This window comes from Macaca fascicularis, chromosome 20 (genome assembly GCF_037993035.2).
Source record: "Macaca fascicularis isolate 582-1 chromosome 20, T2T-MFA8v1.1".
Lineage (NCBI taxonomy): Eukaryota > Metazoa > Chordata > Mammalia > Primates > Cercopithecidae > Macaca > Macaca fascicularis.
In genome coordinates this window covers 44,148,347-44,167,361 of record NC_088394.1, presented here as the reverse complement: position 1 = coordinate 44,167,361, position 19,015 = coordinate 44,148,347, and the positions used below count along the sequence as shown (strand labels likewise).

Genomic DNA, 19,015 nt, shown 5'->3' with positions numbered 1-19,015 from the left:
TTAATCAGGAGTACAATAATGAACAAATGCCTTTTATAATTTACCTCTTTATCTCTTTGACACAGACTTTATGGGCCTGCTCTGGCATACTAGATGTTTGTATTTTTTTCTCTAGCATGACAATGTCATCATTATCTTCATCTTCATCTTCATCTTCTAAAGTACCTGAGATATGTGTAATTCTCCTAATAGGGCGTATTGCTATAACCTAATGTAGAAAGCAGAAGAGTAAAACCGTATGTCAAAATAAATTGGAAATAGTACCCAGGTACACATAAGATTATGACTGGTGCTGAATAAACATTTTTATGACTATAGTCTATAGCTTTAGGAAGTGAAGCTCAGAATGATAATCTGAACTTCAGGCGGTTGTATACAGAGAGGCAGTAGAATTGCGAAAGCAGACCAGCATAAGGTAGACATGATTCTTTGGTATATGCTTACAATAATATGTGCATGAGAAAACAAATTTCAAAGAACTGGATACCAGAAATGATTAAACCAACTAGGAACTATCTTTCTTTCAGCTACTATTGCAGCCACTATTTTCTTGAAATACATTACTTCTTACCATTTGGTGACTGAAAAAAATTCCATTTTATTTCTCACATTACAAAATTTCTTCCTAGCATCTTCAACCTTTCCACCACTGGCTCTATTTTGTCTTCAAAGCTTTCCTGCTTTCAAAATATTTTTTCTTACCTCTAGTTCCTTCTAGTTAACTACCACACTATTTACTTCCCTTCTTGTGAGGTTCTGTGACAAGTGGCTATAACCACCAGATCCCCTACCTCATCAATCACTTCAGTGAGCCTTTGGCATCTGTTCCCATCCTGCCAAAATTGTTCTTTCAAATCTAAAAAACATATTCTGTGCAAAGTCAAATGGCCTTTGTGTTCTCCGCTATGATCTCTCTATCATATGTTAAAACTACCTTATGTGCTCCTTGAAATTCATGAATAAACAACCATTACTGGAGCAAAATGATATACTAGCATTTAATTTAAAAGCCCCCAGAACATTTTATTTTTTGAGACAGGGTTAAGCTTTGTCATCCAGGCTGAAGTGCAATGGCATCAACACTGCTTACTGCAGCCTCAACCTCCCTGGCTCAAGCAATCCTTCCACCTCAGCTTCCTAAGTAGCTGGGACTACAGCCACACACCACCATGTTGGCTAATTTTTAAATTTTTTTTTTGTAGAGGTCTCACTATGTTGCCCAGCCTGGTCCTGAACTCCTGGCCTCAAGCAATTCTCCTTCCTTAGCCCCCAAAGTGCTGGGATTACAGGTGTGAGCCACCACATTCAGCCCAGAACTTATTTTTTAACCTGGAAAATTTATCTATTTAATACATTCAAATATAAAAATGTTTAAAATATAAAGCAGTAAATAAAAATTTAATTTTATAAAAACATAAGTACTAAATATATGCTTTTATTCTTATATAAGTCATCAGCAGATAAAATATTATAAATAAAAAACTGAACATATTATATATATTTTTAAAAGTGAGAGTTCTATAAGCATATCAGTGATTTCACTGTTAAGACAAAAGCACTTTTTAATGCATTTTTCCTTCCTGACTGCTAAAACAGTGCTTTTCAACTCTTAGGGGAATGAAAAGGACAGAATTTTAGGCTAACTCCAAATATTATCCTCATTCCTACTTTTTAAATAACTATCTCTTGTTTGATCATTTTCTGGAGCACTTTTGAAAAACTTTCATTTTAAGTGATGGCAACCTTTATTGAGAGTAAGTTGAAGTTTTCTGCAACTCCCAGTGGATTTGTCTTTCTACACAAAATGAGTAATTGAATCCCTAATCTGATCTCAAGCCAGAAATAATCCAGTTTTCTGCATGTTTTAAACAGCATGGTGTCCTGGAGTACTAAACCCCAGCATGATGATCACTGTTCCTCCCTCTCTCTCCTCCGCCTACTTTACTGCCCCTTCTCCAGTACCACCAGGGAGGAGTTCTTCCCTTCTGCTCTGCTTTCTCTACAATGTATTCTCTTTGATGACAAGACTTCTGTACTGATGAACATCAAATTGCTAACATAATTCTCAACACCTCACTTAAGTCAGAGTTCTGCATCTCCAACAGCCTTCAAAGAACTGCCATTTTCACATCCTGTCCATACCAAATATATTTTCCTAATCTAAACTCTGTCCAGACATAAAAATTGAAAAATCAACAGATCAAGGTAGACTTCAAACAGATCCCATCATACATATAAATGTAATGGATGATAATGGGGATGGGAAGGATTATTTAATTAGTGGTGTTGAGTCAAATAAAAAGCTATTTGAAGGAAAAATACAACTGCTGTCTTCAAAATAATATATGGGTTAAAGAATTAAATACTTTTTAAAAAATCAACTAAAGTCAAACTGAAAGGAAAGTGAATATTTATCAAGCCACTGGAGGTTAGAGGACTTAAATTTAGAAAACAAAAAAGATCAAGAGTTTGACCAAATAAAAATGGAAACTCTTTTAAGTTGAAAACAGCCAAATTTCGGACACAACATACAGTCCCTTTAAGAAACAGTTTTGTATTACTTCCTTAATACTACATGCAGTAAAAAAATGTTACACTCAAAGACACCCATCACAGTTATTTGTTAGTGTTTACAATATGCAAAACACTGGAAACAAAAGGGGAAATGGCTCAGTAAATTATCCTTTTGGACGATAACCAAAACAAAGTGAGAAAAATGCTTACATGTTTTAAAAAATAAATCCAGGCAAAGACAAGGATGAGAAGGAAACATCTAAATTTTATCAGTAATGCGAGTGGTAGGAGACAATAAACTTTTCTTTTTTGTTCCTCTCTTTATTCTCCTCTTTTTTTCAAACCTTAAATGGATTAAAATAAATATTTACCCTCTTATCATCATCTTGCTTGGGTTTTCTGGTTTTCTGAAGCAATTTTAGGCCTTCAATTTGTCTGACAAGCAGTGGTATAGTCATCTTGAACCGCTCCTCTAGGCTCACAGCATCTAAAATCTAAGGAAATGTGAGTCCATTAATAGGATCTCTCTCAGAAACACACAATCCAAAAACAGGCAGTCAGAGCCATGGTTTGAATTGCCAAGTTAAAAAAAAAAAAATTCTTACCAGTATTCACAGCTACACTACGGCTAAGACAACCCAAATGAACTATATTAATCAGCAAGGTTGTTTGAGATGAGTATCAGAATCCTCAAAAAAGAAAGAAAAAACAGAATCTTGATTTTTCACTTTAAAATGAAGCTGTGTGTTTTTAAGATTAAAAAAACCAGATACACAGTTGACGTCAACTCTTTCTGGGAATTATTCTCTTAAAGCCCAGCATGTGTTTTCATATTAGATCTAAACAAATTATAAGTTCAAAATATTAAATGTTTACATACACAAGACAACAGAAGCACTGAACCAACTCTCACTAGTGATTTGTTGGAGCACGGGCCGCTCTCCGTTCCTGCAGTAAAACACACTGCTGCCGCCCACAGCCAGGGGGCTCTCTGGCAGTCCCGTAACTTCTCTACTCCCACCGGTTTAATTGAATTCCTGTGTATAACCAACCTGTTTGTGTTAGTTGCATTTGCTATTATAACAGTTGGATTTAAGTATTAAATAAACTGATAACATATGAAAGAGCTGTTTCACTGAAAACAAACAAATGTTCTAGGATGATTCAGTAAAAAAGATTGCTTTAAAAATAAGTGTGCAAGAAAACTTAAAGTATTACAGTTTGGAGATTAAGTCATGTAAATGTAGGATTCTACACTTGGATTACTTTTTAAGTGTCTTTAAAATTCATTTCACTTTAAATAAATATAAATTTAAAATTATAAGTAATGTATCATAGGTGTGATTTATATAAAAAACATCATGAAGATTCTAAGAAAGCAGGTCCACACATAAGGGAAGGGCCATGGCTCCACATTTAAAAATAGTGAATCAAAGAATGTCTACATATTTAAGTTAAATTAAATATTCACCCCTTTTTTTTTTTTTTTTTTTTTTGAGACAGAGTCTCTGTTGCCCAGCCTGGAGTGCAGTGGCACAATCTTGGCTCACTGCAGCCTCCGCCTCCCAGGTTCAAGCGATTCTCCTGCCTCAGCCTCCCAAGTAGCTAGGATTATAGGCGTGCACCACCACGCCCAGCTAATTTTGTATTTTTAGTAGAGATAGGGTTTTGCCATGTTGGCCAGGCTGGTCTTGAACTCCTGATCTCAACTGATCCACCCATCTCGGCCTCCCAAAGTGCTGGGACTACAGGCGTGAGCACGCAGCCAAATACTGACCTTTTTATGATTCTTTGCTTTAACTTTTTCTGTAAATTGACTATTAGTACTGATTATACAAATAAAAGAGATGCTTGTGTAAACAAAAATATAAAACAATCACATTTGAAAGTCAGCTTAAATGTAAAAGCATTTCAACTACTTTGGGTCTCCAATATCTTTTTCTTGAAGGTCAAAACTTAACTACTCACTATCTAGATCTCAATAAAAAGTGACAAAGCAACCTGGCATTCAAGAAGGGAACACTGTACCTGGAGTTTCTCTTTGTTGCTCGTTCGGATAATTGATGTCAAGATGTCTGGTAAAGCTTCCCTTGGAAGACTATCTAAAAGACGTCTCAATTTAGCAACTGCAGGGACAGACATATCCAACATTTCAACCAACTAGAAGGGGGAAAAAAAGTCTCTTAAATGAAATCTGGCATTATTTGTGAATTTTTAAAAATCAGATTTCCATCTAGGTTTAATGTTTGGGCCTCAGTCTTTGTTTTTGAAAGATCACTGATTAATATAGTCCACGTATTTTACAGGCCTCAGAGGAAAAGTACTTTCAAAACGTCAGTCAGAATGAAAAGCAATAATGGCTCAAAAGTAGTTAATACTAATGTTTACAAAGGCTTTGTAAATTTGTGCCATGATTATTTTTAACTTTCTATTGAAAAAAATTCAAACGTACAAAAAAGTTGCAAGAATCATACAGTAACTCCTGTATATCCTTATTCCAGATTCACGAATTGAATTCACCAACTGAAAAGTGGCATTTTGCCACGTTTACTTTCTCTCTCCACACTCACACATAATTAATAAACATTTGAGGATAAGCTGCAGAATCGAAATCCTTATTCTTTAAATCTCTAATCCTGTGACAGATTAAGGACCCTTGTTCTTAAGAACAAGAATATTCTCTTACATAATCACAATATAACCCCTATTAGATGCATATTATTAGAAATATGTGTATTATTAGAAATTTAGCATAGTTGATGATATTATCACGGCCAATCAGAAGCTGAAATATTAATATTTAGTATAACATGTATGTATTAGTCTGTTCTCACACTGCTAATAAAGACATACCAGAGACTGGGTAATTTATAAAAGAGGTTTAATGGACTTACAGTTCCACATGGCTGAGGAGGCCTCACAATCATGGAGGAAGGCAAAGGAAAAGCAAAGGCCTGTCTTACATGGCGGCAGGCAAGACAGCGTGTGCAGGGGAGCTATCATTTATATAACCATCAGATCTTGTGAGACTTATTCACTACCAAGAGAACAGTAAGGGGGAAACCGCCCCCATAATTCAATTATCTACACCTGGCACTGCCCCTGACACACAGGAATTATTACAACTCAAAGTGAGATTTGGGTGGGGACACAGCCAAACCATATCAATTTGGACTAACTAGAATCTGAGCACTGACTGTGAATGATTTTTAGAAAGACAACTGTCAGGGTGTATCTGGGAGTTAAGACAGATTATGCCCAAGACACACTTTCAGTAACTATGATAGTCATTAGGGCTACTGACAAACTCCCCTTTTCTTCCGGGCACTGCTCTTTCTAACTTCCTTCAAATATATTAATAGGTGTGTCTAAGAGTTTTAAATTGACCCATGAAACATAGTAGAAGTGACAGTTCCTTCCGGGCAGAAGCATTACAAGCCAATGAGAAATACGTCCCATTTCCTTTTCCTGCCTCAGAGATAAGGGAAGCATGTCTTGAGATGAATCTCCAATCCACCTGGGTCCAAGTGACTCTAACAGGCAGACACAACCCCCACTAATCTCAGGCATGAAGCATGAGCCAGAAAGACACTCATGTCATGTGACTGAGATTTCAGAGAAGTTAACACAGCAAAACTTAGTTCACACTAATTCATAAATGATGTACCAAATCCTCATTTAGTCAATTCAAATAAGATTTCATGTGCTAATAATAATCAAACCCCTCCAACAACATTGTAATTTTGGAACCTATCCATTACCTGCCTAGAATGAAGGGAGCTAAAGTATAATTACGATGCTGTTCAGGTGGAAGAAGTAGATAATAAAATTTGAATACCCTTACTACTAGGAATTCACCCTATGAAAATAAATAAAACAGTTAAAACTCATTTTCCAAACATCTACTGAGTACAAACTATCTGCCAGACCCAATACACTGCTCAGTACAGGATGGCTAAAGGAGAAAAACAAATTCAAATTTGGTAGAGAAAAAATACCTATAAGATACATTTCAATACAATGGGATAAGCATTATGTTAAATTACATGTATGACAGACTGTGAAGGCACAGAGAGAGGAGTGGTAACAGCCTACAGCCGTTGGAAAAGCATAGATTCAATTTTAAAATTCAGAGATGGAGGCCAGGCGTGGTGGTGGTTGGATCATGAAGTCAGGAGTTCGAGACCAGCCTGGCCAACATGGGTAAACCTTGTCTCTATTAAAGATACAAAAAATTAGCCGGGCATGGTAGCACATGCCTGTAATACCAGCTACTCAGGAGGCTGACGCAGGAAAATCACTTGAACCCAGAAGGCGGAGGCTGCAGCGAGCCGAAATTGCACCACTGCACTCCAGCCTGGGCGACAGGGCGAGACACCGTTTCAAAAAAAAAAAAAAAATCAGAGATGGAAGAGCACTCCCAGCAGAGAACCAAAGGCAGAATCATAGAGACATGAAATAACTCAATGTGAAGCGGTTTTACATTCAGTAGAGCTAGAACTAGGGTGTCAATGAGGTGAGTTGAGGCAAGACAGATAGGCCCAAGACAAGTTGCAAACGGTCTTAATGTTATACTAAGAAATTTCGTGTTCATTCTATAGCCATTAAAGTCTTTTATTCAAGGGAAAGGGATGCCCCAAACTTCTTTTAGAAAGGCTCAGTGAAGAGAAAAGGTTCAAGACGAAGAACTAGGAGACAAGAGGCTATTGAAGAAGTCCATTGAAGAGGGCTGTAGAAGTTGATGCAGAAGGGGATGAAAGAGAATAATTAATTGGAAATAAACTTAATGTCTAAAAAGGGAAATTACAAAATTAGTATACATTAACTCAATGAAATTAATAAAAGTACTTAATATGAACCTTAGACATGGATAAAAAAACAAAACATAATTGAATATGAAATTTAACAAAAATTAAATTTGATGCATGATGATAGTAACATGTGTGGTGATCTATTTATCTCTAAAAATTCCTTTAATGTCACTGTAAAATCTTTAAAAGTTTAAAAGGTTTTTCTAGATTCAAAGTGCAAAGAAGTAAAGGCAATGCGAAAGAGGCTATGTCTAACAGAAGCACAAAGACCCAGTGAACATCACTGCCGAAAAGAAAAAGAAATTCTATTTCTCTCAATCTCCTTTATTCCAAAGCAGTATATTCACTATTCCAGCTTTCAAACTGAAGTTTCTTTCCTCAAAGTCCTTTTTTTCAGCTCTCATAGAAATTACAGATTCAAATTTTCAATTTTTCTTTTTTTTTTTTTTTTGAGTCAGGGTCTCACTCTGTTGCCCAGGCTGGAGTGCAGTGATGCAATCTTGGCTCACTGCAACCTCCACCTCCTAGGTTCAAGTAATTCTCCCACCTCAGCCTCCCCAGTAGCTGGGACTACAGGCACGCACCATCACACCCGGCTAATTTTTGTACATTTTGTAGAGACAGGATCTCACCATGCTGCCCAAGCTGATCTCAAACTCCTGGGCTCAAGCAATCCGCCTACTTCAGCCTCGCAAAGTGCTGGGATTACAGGCGTGTACCACTGCAGCCGGCCCTCAAATTTTCTATTTTCCTATTATTGTTCATTACACTCTAAGTATGGCTCTTCAAATGCCATATCAGATACAAGTACCACAGGCTATGAACACTTGCCCTACACATATTTCAATGATCAGTAGTATTTATAATAGAAACTTTTAAACATCTGATCCTCATAGATCTAGTTATAGTCACTGGATTATATTAATAGAAAAGTAGACTATACTTTATAATTTTATATGTTTCATTAAGGTTTGAAACAAAATGGGGTGGGAAGAGGAGCTTTCTGTTCTATCTAGAGTTAACCAAAAAAACTAGAATTAAGGAGTCAAATATTTAATGCATATCTAAAATGTGCTTCCCTCCCAGCATTCTAGTTAATGAAGGTTTTAACCATACTTGAAACCAGCCTACCACAGGCTTGATCTGCCATAGTTACTGCTAGACAATGTGATCCTGACTTCTGAAGTAATATAACTTATATAAATGGTGCCTAGATATTTTAGTGACAAATAGCTTCTGTGCGTATTTTATTTTTTAGCTTTAAATATTTAGGTTTAATAATTATCTAGTTTAGAGACAGTAGAAGTTAGAAGGAAAACTGTAGAAATAACATTTGGAAAAACTTTAGAAAGGGTAGGCCAATATGTCCTGGAATGATTTAGGCAGAACCCCAGACAAGAGTAAATCAGAATTAATATATTATGTTACTAAGTCATTTAAATGTATACTGTCCTAAAACTTCACCACCCAACAGATTCATCGTATCTTAGGAAAGCAAAGGAACCAAAAACAAATGGGTTTAGAGAAAAAACAAAAGCAACTTACTTGCACTGCATATTTGTAAAACTGCTCTGATAGTTCTCCTAGCTCCTCCCTCATTTTACAGGTGCTGGGAAACTCCTCAAGTCGGTCCAATTGCTCTACTTCAGCAATGGGATATGGCTTCTCTTTTAAGACCTGTACAATCTGGAAACGGCACAGGCCTGTAATCAACAGAGTATAGTGGGGCTTGGGCCAGTTACTGCCCACAACCTGAACGGCCAGTGCAGCTGTGCCAATCCTGAAAAACACACAAAACAGTGGTATTACAAACATTCAACATGGTAGAACAGAAACTCACTTCCGAAAGTGTTGGCTTTTCTAATAAATTCATTAAGCAAAAAAAAAAACTGAAGTGTAAATAAATTATTTCTCTATTTAACTTAGCATCCAGCATGTGGCCTCTTCCGCCACTACCCTCAGCTATACGGCAAAGCGGGCCATGTCACTATAATCCGCACCTCTTTTAAAAAATTAGGTAGGAATTTGTAAACACTTGGATTATCAGGCATAAAAATGTAAGAGGAAAGTAGTTCAGAATTACGTATCTTAAATTAACGTTGCCAACTAAGAATAAGGCAATCTTACACCAGGATAAATATCAATTTAAATACATTTAAATATAAATAGCATTAACCAATCTAAGAAATCTCTGTTCCAACACCAGTTATTCTACTAACATCGAGTCAGTTTTCTTACATAATCTATGAAACTTCCATATACCCACCTTATCACGAACTGCGAACTTACATATTATGCCCTTAACACTGAATTTCTAAGTGTGAGGGCTAAATATTACAGTCCACACACTGCCAGAGACTGAGGAGAGCTAAAGAAAGACCCACATCTCAAAAGGTCTCAACCTAGTTCTAAGTGGTAATCACTTTTCCTAACAATAGGTGAAAAGGCTTTAAGTCGCAGCTCCTCACCAGCAAATACAACTCTGATCAAGTCACATATAAATTTAATTCACAGAAAGGAAGCCTCATCCAAACTAAGCCAGTTATATAAAAATCAACATTGAGAAGATACTTCCAGATCCCAAAATAAATAATATTTTCTCCCTTCAGCCATAGGAAAACTGGTAATTCCAGAAAAGAAAATAGAAGGACTAGAACTCTCAACACCCTGGGAAAGCGGTAATAGGAGAACACCACACCTGCCCATCTCAAAGATAATAAATCATATAATACAGTATGTGAATATGAGTGAACTTGCTTACTTCTATACACAGTGAATTCTTGATTACTTCCTTATAAATTACTCATTCCATGGATTACACATAGCCTTTGGCTTCTTTCTGCCACTCAGCTTATTCTGAACTACGTCTATCCTTTCTTACCTTTCAGTCATTGTCATATTTACAATAAAAACTGATTTAACTAATAACTTAAGCCAAACAACTGAGGAGATAAATTGGTGAGGGAAAAAAAAATCACGTACATAAAAAACTTGAAATTATTTAGCAATTGGCTATTATTTTGACTTATTCGTGTTGTGGTTGCTTTTCTTCAATCAATAGTAGATCTTATTTCCCACTTCCCGAAAGCCCACTCAGATTGCCTGAGAAAGTGAGCCACATCTAAACTGATTAGAGAATAACTTAAACCATAATTCATTGCAGATGATATTCATCAATGTTTGCACAAGGCTGAAAGAGCTCACAGTCCTGTTTGTATATAAAACATCCACAGACAAGAAACTGGATCCCCAGCCTAAAGGGTTTACAAAGTAGAAACCAAGGAGGAACCAGAAAGAGAGATGAAACAAATCCAAACCTCCAGATCAGGAGACAAATTTAATTATTTGGGCTACGTCACTGCTAAAAGGTGATGCTAAAGAGGTTTTTTTTGGTGTTTTTTTTGTTTGTTTGTTTGTTTTTAGAGAGTCTCGCTTTGTCACCAGGCTGGAGTGCCGTAGCGAATCTTGGCTCACTGCAACCTCCGTCTCCCAGGTTCAAGTGATTCTCCTGCCTCAGCCTCCCAAGTAGCTGGGACTACAGGCGCACGCCACCATGTGCAGCTAATTTTTTGTAGAGATAAGGTTTCACCACGTTGGCCAGGATGGTCTCGATCTCTTGACCTCATGATCCGCCCACCTCGGCCTCCCAAAGTGCTGGTAGTACAGGTGTGAGTCACTGCAGCTTTTCTGTTTGTTTGTTTTAGAGGAAGTCTTGTCCTGTCGCCCAGGCTGAAGCGCAATGGCGTGATCTTGGCTTACTGCACCCTCCCTCCTGCGTTCAAGGGATTCTCGTGCCTCAGCCTCCCAAGTAGCTGGGATCACAGGCACATACCACCACACCCAACTAATTTTTGTATTTTTAGTAGAGACGGGGTTTCACCATGTCGGCCAGGCTGGTCTCAAACTCCTGACCTCAGGTGATCCACCCACCTCAGCCTCCCAAAGTGCTAGGATTACAGGCATGAGCCACCAACCTGGCCAAAAGGGGTTTTCCTATAAAGCAAATACAATATTTTTGCTGTGAAAGGAAGATGTTCCAAACTGAAGAGATTAAGCTGAATTTATACTATGTCTACAAAAGGTATAGATGTATACATGTCTTAACTGCTTTTTACTTAAAATCACTTATAGTTGACTAGAAATTATCTCTTTTTTAAAAATCTTTTTTTTTTAAAAGAGATGGGGTCTCATTATGTTGACCAGGCTGAACTCGAACTACTGGCCTCAAGCAATCCTCCCATCTCGGCCTCCCCAAGTGCTAGGATTACAGACACGAGCTACCGCACCCAGCCTAGAATATATCCCTTTTACAGAAAAACATCTGTGAAATTATAGATGGCTAGAAACAGAGTACCTGGTGAGACATTTTGGGTGAAAAGCATAGTGAAAAAGAATCTATTGTATATTGGGCCCCAGGTTTTATATATACAAACAGGTAAACAAACAAAATATTCAACTAATATTTTCCTTCTATGATATACAAAAGGTTGTACATCAAGTCAGTCTTTTTTTTTTTTTTTTTTTTTGAGACGGAGTCTCGCTCTATCGCCCAGGCTGGAGTGCAGTGGTGCGATCTCGGCTCACTGCAAGCTCCGCCTCCCAGGTTCACGCCATTCTCCTGCCTCAGCCTCCCGAGTAGCTGGGACTACAGGCGCCTGCCACGCCTGGCTAATTTTTTTTTTTTTTTTTTTTTTTGTATTTTTTAGTGGAGACGGGGTTTCACCGTGTTAGCCAGGATGGTCTTGATCTCCTGACCTTGTGATCCGCCCGCCTCAGCCTCCCAAAGTGCTGGGATTACAGGCAAGAGCCACTGTGCCCAGCCTCAAGTCAGTCATTTTTCTAAAAATTCTGGCTCTTCCATTGTATGTGCATTATTAGGTATGCTCAAAAGGCAGCATTTTAATTTTGCAACAGATCCAAACTTACACATCCCAACGACTGGTGTCCTTCCCTTTAGCTAGTAGCTCCGTAAATCTACATCCTAACCATGATATTGTTCAAAGAAGTTTTGAAACTCCTAACTCAAATCTACCCTCAGAGTTTGTAAGATAATGTTTTAATCCAAATCCTAACTCAAATCTACCCTCAGAGTTTGTAAAATATTGTTTTAATTCAAATGAGGTCTGACTACAGCGGTTAATAATTTGTATAATTTGGAAACTGACCTAAATAATATAAGAGGTCCAAACATTTAAGAACCGTCAACTGCAGTAGTAGGAAAATCTAAAAGCAGCACTACTGGAAAAAGCAGTTTTCCAAGATGAGGATATTATGTAAATATTTAATTCTGGCCTATATGCCCAGCACTTGTTTTTTTTTTTCCTATAGACAGAATCTTGCTCTGTCACCCAAGCTGGAGTGCAGTGATGTGATTATAGCTCACTGCAGCTTCAATCACCTGGGCTCAAGTAATCCTCCCGCCTCAGCATCATGATTAGGTGGGACTACAGGCACATGCCACCAGGCCCAGCCACTTAAAAAAATTTTTTTTACTCAAAGCCCTTCATTTTTCTTGGAATCTTTAATCTTCCAAGACCTTCTGGCAATGATGCTAGTTCAGTTCAGCCCATGTTGGAATAATATGGGGCCTCCCCACTACTCTCTTTAATCCCCTTTTGTGAAAATCTACATTTAAAACTACCCATTTGGATATAGGTTTAGAATGCTTTGCAGTTTCAAAAGGCTTTCATATGTATACTTCATTTTATACCTCCTTTCACCCCATGAAGAAGGTAGTATTATTTCCTTATTACAAGTGAGTAAATGAGATTCAAAAAGGTAGAACACGTCCTGGTGGCTCATGCCTATAATCCCAGCACTTTGGGAGGCCAAGGCAAGTGGATTGCTTGGGCTCAGGAGTTCAAAACCAGCTTGAGCAACATGGCAAAACCCCATTTCTACCAAAAAAAAAATAGCTGGACATGGTGGCACATGCCTGTAGTCCCAGACACTCAGGAGGCTGAGGTGGGAGGATCACTTGAACCTGGCAGGCAGAGGTTGCAGTGAGCTGAGATGGCACCACTGCACCAGCATGGGTAACAGAATGAGACCCTGTCTCAAAAAAATAAAAGTGGAACAACTTAGTTATACATGGTTACAAGAAAATTTAATAGAAATAAATTTAAGAAATCAATTTAAATTTTAAATTTAAAAGATAAATTTAATAAATTAAGAGTTCCTTAATTATATTTTAAGACAAATTTTACTTTTTTCCCATCACAATGGACAATAGGTTCCACTTGTACCTACAAGAATTATAAACATAGACCAGGCATGGTGGCTCATGCCTGTAATCCTAACACTTTGGGAGACTGAGGCAGGAGGATCACTTGAGCCCACAAGTTTGACACCAGTCTGGTCAACACAGGGAGACTACATCTGTACTTCATTTTTTGTTTTTTGAAACAGGGTCTCATTCTGTCACCCAGGCTGGAGTGTAGTGGCACAATCACGGCTCACTGCAGCCTAGACCTCTCCAGCTCAGGCAATCCTCCCACCTCAGCATCCCCAAATAGCTAGGATTACAGGCGTGTGCCACCATGCCTGGCTAATTTTTTCTTTTTTTTTTTTTTGGTAGAGACAGGGTCTTCCTATGTTGCCAGGCTGTCTTGAACTCCCGGCCTCAAGTGATCTCCCTGCCTCGACCTTCCAAAGTGCTGAGATTACAGGCATGAGCCACTGTAGCCAGCCTCTCACTCTTTCTTAAAACTTCATTTCTAGGCCGGGCGCGGTGGCTCAAGCCTGTAATCCCAGCACTTTGGGAGGCCGAGATGGGCGGATCACGAGGTCAGGAGATCGAGACCATCCTGGCTAACACGGTGAAACCCCGTCTCTACTAAAAAATACAAAAAACTAGCCGGGCGCGGTGGCGGGCGCCTGTAGTCCCAGCTACTCCGGAGGCTGAGGCAGGAGAATGGCGTGAACCCGGGAGGCGGAGCTTGCAGTGAGCTGAGATCTGGCCACTGCACTCCAGCCTGGGCGGCAGAGCGAGACTCCGTGTCAAAAAAAAAAAAAAAAAAACTTCATTTCTAAATTCAAGAAATACCACTAGTGTATCATATATCTTCCTTAAGAAGAGTCAATGAAGATTTAGAAAAATCTAATATAATAGATTAAATTTTAAAATTTTACCATTACCAGGTAATATTTCTTGAATGTCTAAGAATTCTAAGAATACAAATAGGTATAATGTATGGATGAAGAACTGATCCAACTTATGAAATTGTGCACCTGTTATAAATAAGGCATTAATAGCTTGTTAGATAAATGCCAATGAAACTTAGCTGGGTTCTTACTGATAAGAAGCAAGCCAACAAAGAGGGGGACTGAGAAGTCGGCACTATGAGGAAATGAAGCCATGTACCCTGAAGAGTGTAAATTTGGAAGAAGGCTGGATGACTACCTTGAAATGCTTGAAAGGATATTGTATAGGCAGTGCTAAATTATGACCCTTTTCACTAAGAAAACAATGGGTCACTCAGGAGGCACTAAAAATGCAGTTAAACTAAGCAGAAAAACGCAGGGTGCCCTAGGTCAGCATGCCAGCCAAGTTCTATACTGCAGGACAAGTTTAAAGCTCCTCCTTTAAAAAGGCTCCTACAGGTAACATGCCTGCACACTAATGTGCAGAAAGGGACTGTGCTACTCAAAACCACCAAGGAAGCAGCAGAGGTGAGTCAACATCTAACCCTGCCACTCTGTGTGGCAAAGAACGCTGGGAGCAAATTACCTCTGCTGCTCCTTGAAGGCTGCATCCAGTGTCACCTGGATGGTGTAAAGGAAACAAGAGATAGGAACAGAGCCCCTCATCTCGCCTCTGGGCTACCATACGGAAAAGCAGGTAACTGGGGAAGGACAGATTTGTGCATGGAAACAGACTAACGCTATGGATAACTCAGTATTGGTATTATTAAAGCCTTTTTTTTTCTTTTTTCTTTTTTTTTTTAAGTAGAGTGTTTTAAAGGCCATATTGGAGAAAAAAAAGACATTGGAAACTATTACCAAGGAATATGGTACAATCTTTCCACATAGGCTTTTTAAGTAGCAAACAATACTTCTAGGATAACTAGATGGTCTGATGAGTTCTTACAATGCTGGACTTCTATGAATACTTTTCAGTGTATGTTTTCTAATTTAAATGATTAAATTTTAACATTGCTACTCAGTTAAAGGCAATAATATGAATATCAAGGATCAGATCACACAGTATCTGATTATTAGTGATTACTTTCAAGCAGGAGAATTGAAGATTGTTGTTTTGGAGGGATTTTCATAAAATAAATTAAAAACCTGAAGGGTATGGTGGCGCTTGCCTATAGTGCCCAGCTACTCCAGAGGCCAAGGCAGGGGATAGCTTGAGTCCAGGAGTTCAAGACCAGCCTAGGCAACATAGTGAGACCCCATCGCTACAAAAAATTTAAAATTTAGCTGGGTGTAGTGGTGCACACCTGTAGTCCCAGCCACTCCAGAAGCTGAGGCAGGAGGATCACTTGAGCCCAGGAGTTCAAGGTTGCAGTGGGCTATGATCACGCCATTGCACTTCAGCCGAGGAGACAGAATGAGACTGTCTCAAAAAATAAATAAATGAATAAATAATAAAAATCCTCCAAAATCTTGCCAGAATAATACCAACAAATAGTGAAATTTAAAATGTGACTAAATCGACTTTTCAAGTTCACAGTGTGCCCGTGGTTAATCAATACATATGTACAGTAGAAAGAAAATGCAAAGTCTAATCATGACCACGCTTGCCTAGACAGGGAACTAAGTGCCTGGGCACAGAAGGCAAAAAAATTTGGGAAAAGTAAGCAGAAGGAGCAGGGTCACATGTTGGGAAACTGGAATCCAATACAATTTATCAAAGAGTACTGAAACTTGGAATGTGACCAGTTCCACTCAGGCAATAACCAAAGCAGGTCAGATGGGAGCCAAAATATTTTCCATGCTTGAGAAAATCAAGGCTTTTACAATATAAATGAATACTGGGCTGTTATGGAAGGTTTGTTGGTCTTTGTTGCTTTGTTTTGCTTTCTTTTAATGGGGGTGTGGGGGAGGTACCCGTCTCCTTTGAGAACTGAAGAAAGCAAAGGATTTGCCTAAAAAAAAAAAATGTACATAGTCACAAGATTTTGAGGGAAAATAAGGCATGTCTAACCGTCTGGAAATCCATTCAGAGTCAGGAACCCCTAATTTAAAAATGAGTGATAACTGCCAGGAAAAGAGAAGCTCTAAACTGAAAACACAACACCTCCAGTAGAGTTAGGAATAGGAGGCGGGTGCTTGGGAGGTGAGTTTAAAGATACTTGTTGAGAGTATACTACATACCAGCATTGTCCAATAAAAATATAATGTGGGCCACATATAAAATTTTAGTGGCCACATTATAAAGGAAAAACAGCACAAATCTTAACATTTTATTAACCCCAAGTACTCAAAACATTACCATTCCAACATTTAATCTATATAAAATGTATTAATCAAAAAGATTTTTCAAAATTTGGTGTGTACTGTACACTTACAGCACACTTAGGGTGACCAACCTCTTGGTTTCCCTGGGACGGAGGGGCTGAAACATAGGACTTTCAATGCTAAAACAATCCCAGCAAACCAGGACAAATTGCAAATCTAGCAACTCAATTTGACAAGCCACATGCACTACACAGTACTGGACAGCACAGTCATCCATCAAGCATGTTGCAAAGCGGAATATACACATTATTCAATTTATTCTTCATAACATGCCTAAAAGATGGATGCTGTCAGTTTCCAAACTACAGACTAAAAGAAACAGAGGTTAAGGCTCTCACCCAAAGTCACACCAATAAGGCGACGGTACTGGGCAATACAGTAGCAAGCCTGGGGCCTAAGAAATGTTATGAGTGAAGGAGCAGAGGTGAGAAGCTAGGAAAGTTCCAGAAAGGGGGAACCAGCGAAAACGTGAGCACGAAAGGCCCTTTACAAAAGGAAACAGAAGTATTAGGGGGAGAAGGAAAAGGGTGACAAGGAGTATAGAAGGCACCCACAAATAGTGCAGTTTAGGAATGAAACAAGAAAAAGTTAAAACTTACGGAGCAGAGAATGTCTCAGCGGACAAAAATAATGGGTGACAGAAAAGGGGAGGCGGATAGGAGGAAACGGCAGTGGGGAGAAAGGCGGAAAGTGAAGGCAGAGATCACCGGGGAGAAAGGGCCTAAAGAGTTAAAAGCACTGGCCTAGGAGGCTGAAGACCGAGGGCGAGGAATTGCGGGGCGGAAAGAGGATTCAAATTAAATCATTCAGAGTGGCAGGGAACCGAGTAGTTTCACCAGGTATCAGGCACTACTTCATGAACAATCTCATTCATGGTCATGGGGCAGGTATCTGTCATCCCCATTTTGCATTTGATAGCACCGGAGAGGCGGAATCGAGCCGCGAAGGCCGCCCCGAACCGAGACTCGCGCTCAAGACAGGCTGTGGCCTGGGCCCGGGTCCCCGGAGGAGGCCGCGCCGCCCGCCGCCGCCGCGGGGGCAGCCAGGCCTACCTGTGCAGCGGCGGCAGGTCCTGCGCGTCGCTGGCGGGGTCAGGCGTGTTGGGGATGACGCCCAGGATGGTGCTCTGCAGCGACGTGCCCTTCAGCAGGCGGTTCCGCACCAGCTGCAGGTTGCGGGCCGAGTCCACGCTGGTGCGCATGGTGGAGCCGGGCAGCAGGACGCCCTCGTGGGTGAGCAGCAGCGGGAGGCGGCTGGGGATCTGGATGGGGCTCACTGATGACATGGTGGCAGCCGTTCGCACTGGGGGCTGTCAAAAGGAGCAAGACAGACAGCTGCCCGCGACCCGCTCCGCAGCGACCAAACCTCAGACCCGCCTCCGCGCCCCCGCTTCCGGCTACGCGATACGGTCCGCCCCCGGGCCCAGAAGCCATCGCTTCGCGCTGCTCTCTTGCAGAGCCTCCCGATAAGACTTGCGCGTGGTACCTCTACGAAAAGAGGTGCACTCAAGCGTGCGGCGACCTTCGCCTCACTTACAGAGTGTATTTGGAAGGATGATCTTATTTGAATTGTGTATACTTGAAGTGTGTTTAACTTTTTTCAATTTTTTTATATATACTTGAAGAGTTTTTAAGTTTTGATTTGAGTTATTTATTTATTTAGAGACAGTTTCTCGCTCTGTCGCCGAGGCTTGAGTGCAATGGCGCGATATCCGCGCCTTGCAGCCTCCGCCTCCCGGGTTCAAGCGTTTCTCCTGCCTCAGCCTCCTGAGTAGCTGGGATTACAGATGCCGGCCAACACACCCACCTAATTGTTGTGTTTTTAGTAGGGAGGGGATTTCACCATGTTGGCCAGGCTGGTCTCTAATTCCTGACCTCGAGTGATCCGTCCACCTCGGCCTCCCAAAGTGCTGGGATTACAGGCGTGAGCCAACGTGCCCGGCCCGAATTGATTTTAGATGTACAAAACTACAGCAAAGAGTTCCTATATACCTTTCACCCAGTTTCGTCTGTTATCATCTTACATAATCATAGTTCAACTATCAAAACCAGAAAATTAACATTACTATCTTTTAACCGGTAGATCTTAACCAAATTTTGCCAGTTTTCCCACTAATGTATTTCACTGGATCTGGTCCAGGATCCAATATTCAGGATCCCACTCTTTATTTTGTTGTAAAATCTCCTGGGTGTTCTCTAATCTGTGGCAATTCCTCAATTTTT

The 19,015-nt window shown here is 39.8% G+C and overlaps 1 protein-coding gene across 11 annotated transcripts in view; it reads right to left on the bottom strand.

Moving 5' to 3' along the window:
• The window catches only part of LONP2 (lon peptidase 2, peroxisomal), a 119,029-nt gene extending 100,862 nt beyond the window's left edge, over nt 1-18,167 (bottom strand). For 7 of the 11 annotated variants that reach the window (XR_012428920.1, XR_012428921.1, XR_012428919.1 and 4 more), the window contains exons 1-5: nt 17,846-18,167; nt 8,871-9,105; nt 4,543-4,674; nt 2,886-3,008; nt 45-208 (exon numbers count right to left, since the gene is read on the bottom strand). Coding sequence is in view for 7 of the 11 variants with exons in the window: in XM_045381787.2 (XP_045237722.1) it covers nt 45-208; nt 2,886-3,008; nt 4,543-4,674; nt 8,871-9,105; nt 17,846-18,078 (887 nt within the window). In the remaining 4 variants the exon portion in view is untranslated. The remainder of the gene's footprint in view (nt 1-44; nt 209-2,885; nt 3,009-4,542; nt 4,675-8,870; nt 9,106-17,845) is intronic. The other 4 variants (XR_012428922.1, XM_074027190.1, XM_005591857.5 and 1 more) reach the window with 1 other exon arrangement.
• Nucleotides 18,168-19,015: the final 848 nt, after the last annotated feature.